The sequence below is a fragment of the Sinocyclocheilus anshuiensis genome, unplaced genomic scaffold (assembly GCF_001515605.1).
Source record: "Sinocyclocheilus anshuiensis isolate Anshui unplaced genomic scaffold, SAMN03320099.WGS_v1.1 scaffold728, whole genome shotgun sequence".
Classification (NCBI taxonomy): domain Eukaryota; kingdom Metazoa; phylum Chordata; class Actinopteri; order Cypriniformes; family Cyprinidae; genus Sinocyclocheilus; species Sinocyclocheilus anshuiensis.
Window position 1 is genome coordinate 1,084,831 of NW_015555767.1, and position 6,941 is coordinate 1,091,771.

General features: G+C 38.2%; 1 protein-coding gene across 1 annotated transcript; it reads left to right on the forward strand.

Moving 5' to 3' along the window:
* Nucleotides 1–245: 245 nt before the first annotated feature.
* LOC107674250 (beta-crystallin A1-like) lies at nucleotides 246–6,734 on the forward strand. Its single transcript, XM_016468182.1, has 6 exons — nucleotides 246–270; nucleotides 1,079–1,155; nucleotides 1,819–1,937; nucleotides 2,291–2,432; nucleotides 4,072–4,214; nucleotides 6,076–6,734. The coding sequence occupies exons 2-6, from the start codon at nucleotides 1,087–1,089 to the stop codon at nucleotides 6,221–6,223; spliced, it is 621 nt and encodes a 206-aa protein (XP_016323668.1). The 5' UTR covers nucleotides 246–270; nucleotides 1,079–1,086; the 3' UTR covers nucleotides 6,224–6,734.
* The last annotated feature ends 207 nt before the right edge of the window (nucleotides 6,735–6,941 follow it).

Consider the following 6,941-nt stretch of genomic DNA (forward strand, 5'->3'; position numbering starts at 1 on the left):
TTGTGCGAATCAATGTGTCTGCATTCACACGAACCACGGGCGCGCGCGCACTCACGGCTCCATCAAATCCAATGCGCTGACGGCGCAAAATGCTCCACTACTCTGGACTCCCAATAAAGACAATGATAACACACCCAAACACACACACACACACACTCCCTCACAGATTCTTCCATCAATTTCAGCGTCGCGACGTCCACCCAGCTTTGATGGTCGCTATAAAATAGAAGAGTCAAATAATCATAAAAACAGGACAGGTGGAGATTTAAGGTAAAATAAGTTTAGAGTAATAGACTGGATGAGGGTTTTATGGAAATGTACATATGAAGAAAAAAGCTCCAATCAATTTCTAACAGCTAAGGATTACGTTAAATTGCACTTTGTTACCTTGACTGTTGCTTATTAACAAAATATGACCAGCATCAAATGAGCTGTCATGGGAACTTCTTTGCCAGATTTGTGCACAACCTTAATGTTTACATTTTAAATCTCCGCTAGGAAACATAGGCCTAGTAGGCTATACACAACAATCAGCCTTACGAACGCTGAAACAATATTACAATATTTGATTTATATTTTTATTTAAAATATATTATTTAAAAATATTAATCTGCAAATCCAAGTTACATTTCTGTGGACGAGCTAAACCCAAATTTGTGTCTCTCACTGGTTTCTAAATATTGTCTTTTTCTCATGGGGACCACAAAGAACATTTTTACCACAGCTGTTTTGAGGTACAATGAGTCAGCTATTCTAACTTTTAGCATTATGAAAAAGAGAGCTCGCGGAGTGATATAAAGGACATGAAAGTAGCACCAGTTGTCATACAGATGTTACAGAACGCAAATTGCCGCGATTACCTTCAGAATCAAGTAGGCTATTCCATATAATTATCCTTGTAAAATTATATATATATATAATATTTAGTTACTTTTATGATGGCAATTCCATTAACAGTAGGATTTCCCAAAACGCCCAAATGTACGTCAAACAATATGTTTGTATGAAACATAACTGTACATCTCCCAAAGTTTGTCAAATATGTTTGAAGAAGTTTTCAGCCTTCGCTCTTGTGCAGGAAAGAAGATGAACAGAGTTACTAAGATCCAAACAAACCCATCAACTACTGGGATAGACATGGCTCCTTGCTTTAAGGTAAAAACCTTACCACTCTTTCTCTCAAGTGAGAAGAACAATGAAATAGTGAGAAACAAGCTATTGATTCTCTGTCTAAGATTGAGAAACAGGCGCCAAACTATCAATAATTGAACAAAGGATTCCTCTGCTTAGGTACTGATTTTGAGACTTTATAGATGAATGGTCTGTGGATGGTTGCTGCTGCTGCTTCTTGTCATTACGTGCAGAAGCATGAGAAGAATGCAGTATTATTTAAAGGGATAGTTCAGCCGGAAATGAACAACTTCAGGTTGCTCCATCCTATATGAATTTCTTTCTTCTCTGGAACACAAAAGAAGATGTTTTGAAGAATGTGGGTAACCAAACAGTTTCTGGTCCCCATTTGCTTCCATAGTATTTTTTTCATACTATGGAAGTCAGTGGACTAGCAACTGCTTGGTTACCCACATTCTTCAAAACATCCTCCCTTGTGTTCAGGAGAAAAAAAGACATTCATACAGGATTGGAACAACTTGAGGGTGAGTAAATGATTACAGAATTTTCATTTTTGGGAAAACTATCCCTTTGAAATATAGAGGACATAGTGAAATGAGAGGAGGCCAGTGGTTGAGTGTGTAGGAGAGAGACATTTCTCCAAATTAGAAAATGAAGCTGTGACATGTGCATGTGTGTGTTTGTCAGGTGACCGTGTTCGAGCAGGAGCATTTCCAAGGTAAATGTCAGGAGCTCACCTCAGAGTGCCGCAACGTCCAGGAGCGTGGGTTTGACAACATCCGCTCTGTCCGTGTGGAGAGCGGCGCGTGAGTCGCCCACTCTGTGTTAATGATTGCAAAATCTTGCCAGTTAGTAAGGAAATTACAGTTTTTGAAAGCTTTTGAGTGTTTCATCCTGAGATTATTTAAAATGTGTGTTGAGAAGTGTGCTTTCCAATAAATTATGAAAATGACTGAGATGCCTCAAGATTACTTGAGAATTGCTTCCTTTAGGTGACTCGGGAAGAAAAACAAAGGCAAAAAAAATCCCACAATATGGGCACAATGCTTATTATAATACCTTAACACATGCATTTTTTTAATGAAAACAAAACATCATATATAGCTCAACCCTCTTGTAAATACTTTATAAATGTTAAATTCTCCTTAATTCTGTGCAGCTGGGTGGGATACGAGCACCATGACTTCCAGGGGCAGAAGTTTGTCCTGGAAAAAGGAGAATATCCTCATTGGGATGCCTATAGCGGCAGTCTGGGCTATCATGTGGAGAGGATGATGTCACTGCGCCCCATCTGCAGCGCTGTGAGTGTGTGAGCACATTCTGATGCTTTGAAAGTCTTTTATTCTCTAATTTTTTCTAAGGAATTGGACTGATTTTTTCCTGATAATAAAACAAAGTGAGGACATCTCCTACAATGAAGGAAAGAGCTGAGCCATATCTCAGAAAATCATAGACTATTTTGGTTAAGCAAGCACATACAGGTGCATCTCAATAAATTAGAATGTCGTGGAAAAGTTCATTTATTTCAGTAATTCAACTCAAATTGTGAAACTCGTGTATTAAATAAATTCAATGCACACAGACTGAAGTAGTTTAAGTCTTTGGTTCTTTTAATTGTGATGATTTTGGCTCACATTTAACAAAAACCCACCAATTCACTATCTCAACAAATTAGAATATGGTGACATGCCAATCAGCTAATCAACTCAAAACACCTGCAAATATTTCCTGAGCCTCCAAAATGGTCTCTCAGTTTGGTTCATCAGGCTACACAATCATGGGGAAGACTGCTGATCTGACAGTTGTCCAGAAGACAATAATTGACACCCTTCACAAGGAGGGTAAGCCACAAACATTAATTGCCAAAGAAGCTGACTTTTCACAGAGTGCTGTATCCAAGCATGTAAACAGAAAGTTGAGTGGAAGGAAAAAGTCTGGAAGAAAAAGATGCACAAATCTATGGGGTATTGTCAAGAGGAAAATGAGAAACAAGAGACCAAAAAATGCAGATGAGCTGAAGGCCACTGTCAAAGAAACCTGGGCTTCCATACCACCTCAGCAGTGCCACAAACTGATCACCTCCATGCCACGCCGAATTGAGGCAGTAATTAAAGCAAAAGGAGCCCCTACCAAGTATTGAGTACATGTACAGTAAATGAACATACTTTGCAGAAGGCCAACAATGCACTAAAAATTTTTTTTTTATTGGTCTTATGAAGTATTCTAATTTGTTGAGATAGTGAATTGGTGGTGGGTTTTTGTTAAATGTGAGCCAAAATCATCACAATTAAAAGAACCAAAGACTTAAACTACTTCAGTCTGTGTGCATTGAATTTATTTAATACACGAGTTTCACAATTTGAGTTGAATTACTGAAATAAATGAACTTTTCCACAACATTCTAATTTATTGAGATGCACCTGTACACACTTACAAATAAAGGTTCTTTATTGGCATTGATGGTTCCATGAAGAACCTTTAACATCCATGGAAACTTTCCATTGCACAAAAGGTTAATTCAAGTGGAAAAAGGTTCTTCAGATTATTAAAATGTTCTCACACTAAGAAAAAATTGTTATTTTAAGAACTTGTCAGGCTCTTTGGGGAACCCAGAATGTTTCTTCTGTGGCTCCCTGTGAAAACCCCATTTGGAAGCTTTATTTTTGAGTGCAGCAACAGGAAAAACACCTTAGCAACTGCATATAAATGCACCATAACCTGTTAGAAACCTTATAAAAATAACCTATAAAACACCCTAGCATAATAACTTCACAGCACTGCAGTTGTAAGAAAAAATACCATGGAGACTGATGGTGAATGTGATGTTTTTGATGGTTTTGAAGTGCTCAACTTCATTCAAGCAAACAGTATCTCTCATTAAAACCAGGCTGTTTTTTTTCTTCCTTTTCTTCCTTCCTCCACTGTTCCTTCCATTTGTAGGACCACCAGAGCAGTCGCATGGTCATCTATGAGAAGGAGAACTTCCTGGGCCGCAATGTAGAGCTGTGTGACGATTACCCATCTCTTCAGGCCATGGGCTGGTGTGACAAGCAAGTGGGCTCCATGCATGTGCAGTGTGGCGCGTGAGTAACGGTCGACAAAACACCATTGGTGCCAAACTACTGTTCTCCTGAACTGCACATTTTTCATGCTCAACAGCTGTGCTGACGATACACTTACAACAGAGTCATCTGCGTCATTGGCTCATAGTATCTAGTCCTTGTGTTTGTGAAGTGTTAATGTTTTTGCTTTCACAATACAGTCCAATGTAACATACTGTCAGATGAAAGATCTTTCTTTGACTGCACATTCCTCACTTGGTGCATCAGACGCACTCACATAACAGCAATACTGTACCTGTGACTGCCACATCGGTTATGTAATGACGTTATATCAACATTTCAGTGCATGTCATAACAGAAACTGATAATTTAACCCAGTGATAATTTACCATACCGTACATGGAAGAAGGGCTTGCAGTTTTCATCTGTTAAGTGATAAAACAGGAGAAAAACATCCCATACTCCCATGGGGCATAGGCAAGCAAAAGTCTAATTATGATTATTTGAAGTATTCAATTTCAGTCACACTTTATTTGATGGTCCAATTCTCACTATTAACTAAGACTTTTGCCTCAATAAACTTCTAATAACCGCTTATTAATAGTTAGTAAGTTTAGGTATTGGGTAGGATTAAGGGATGTAGAATATGGTCATGCAGAATATGTACGTTATAAGTACTTATAAACAGTCAATATGCTAGTAAAATGCATGCTAATAAGCAACTAGTTAAAGGCACAATATGTAATTTTCGCCGCTGGAGGGCGCGTATTCAAAATAAACAAAGAGACAAAGGCATAATTTGATGACGCCGTGACTGAGTGTGGAATCATGGGAGTTGTGGTCTTCATCCCCACAGCCGATGCAATCCGATGGGACTCGGGCAGAAATCATGTTCATGGATGCGCTAATGATTTATTAACGTAGTAGAATGAAGCAGGGTGAGGCTGAAAGCCGTCGAATTAGACAGCATTTTTTACATTTTTTGTTTTGATGTCAAATAAATCTTGCTGTTTTGCATTTTTGTTAAAGCAGTGTTGCTGTTGTAATGTTATACAGCTACAGCTGTGTTGCTGGGCTTTAAAGCAGGTTTGATTTTTTATTTTCTTCCTTATCAGTCTGTATTTACAGCAATTTCACTGTCCACTCTGTTCAGGTAGGGGTGTTAAATAATATTTTTTTGTTGTTGTTGTTTTGTTTTTCCCCATAGGTTTTTAATGTTCTAAAAGCTCTTTATTCCAGAGATACTACAAGCTAGTCAGTTTATTCAGTAGGTGTAATGTATTGTAAGTTGCTTCAGAGGTATTGCAAGTATTACATACAACAATAATAAAACAGTGCATTGACATAAATAAGGAAATTTACTTTTGGTTTTATCATACTAGATACATTTGAAAGTTGTTATTATGCTACTTTGTGCGGTCGTCACCGGTCCATTAAAACTTACAACATATTAAAATGTCTTTGGTGTTTCCATGTTTTCTACAAAACCAAGGGGTCATGACATCATTGGCAGGCGACACAATGACACTATGGACACGGTCCGTGTCACTAGTTAAAATAGCTTATTTCTCTGTATTTAAACATTCTTCTAAACATTTGGGCTAATGTAAGTACACAAGTCAGCAAAATACACTGTTCTAGTGGTTTTTGGATATTTTAATAAATAAATCTTACATATTGTGCCTTTAATAGTGAGAATTGGTCCCTAAACTAAGGTGTTACCTACATTTCTAATGTACATTAGAATCCAGCTGAATTTATGAATTCAAGATTCTTTCCTTCTATTGAAAAACGTATTTAATTCCCTTCCACACAGCTTGTCATATTGTATTCAGTCGCTTTACCTCCTCCTCACTTCCTTTCATGATCTCTTTCCCTGCAGCTTTGCGTGTTACGAGTACCCTGGCTATCGAGGACAGCAGTACGTTATGGAGTGTGACAGGCACAGCAGAGACTACCAGCACTGGAGGGACTGGGGCTCCCACTGCCAGACCCCTCAGATCCAGTCCATCCGCAGAATCCGGCAGTAATGCCTGAGGCGAATGGAAGGAAATGGAAAGCGTGCATAGTTTGGAAGCAGAATAGTCACACCAGTCATTCTAGCAGCAGTCACTTTATGAGGTGCAGTGTGGCAAATTGTAAGACCTTCACTGATTGCACATAGTTTCCACTTATGGTACTCCAGTACTAGACGAATAAAAAAAAATCCACGCATGTACAGATACACATCAATGCTCGTTCAAGAAAATGCACCAGCTCACATTCATAAACGCACATACATCCCCACATGTGATCCAAGGTAAAGTAGTAGCTTGTATGAACAATATTCATAAGAGACTAATATTCTATACAACAGAAGCACAGTGGGGGACACAGGAGAGTAAAAATCTGTCAATCCAGGCAAGATGTGTATCTGTATATGCAGACATGTCACGTCTCTGTGACGTTTGAGTGCCATATGGGGACAGATTGGAGTGTGTGTTAGAGCATTCTGAGGAGAGGAGGACAACGGTTGACTAATAAATACATACTCACCTCAAACTAACATCTTTGTCTTTTTGCCTGTTCTCAAAAAGATTGTAACAGTACTCATCATTTTTTAATGATTTCAGACTACATATATATAACACATGCTAAAAACCACTATTATAACAGACGTGAAAGACCTGCAAATCACTACAGGTGTTTCAATATATTCAATATATTATATCTAGTAAATGTTTTATGACAGAAATAAGGCACTAATAC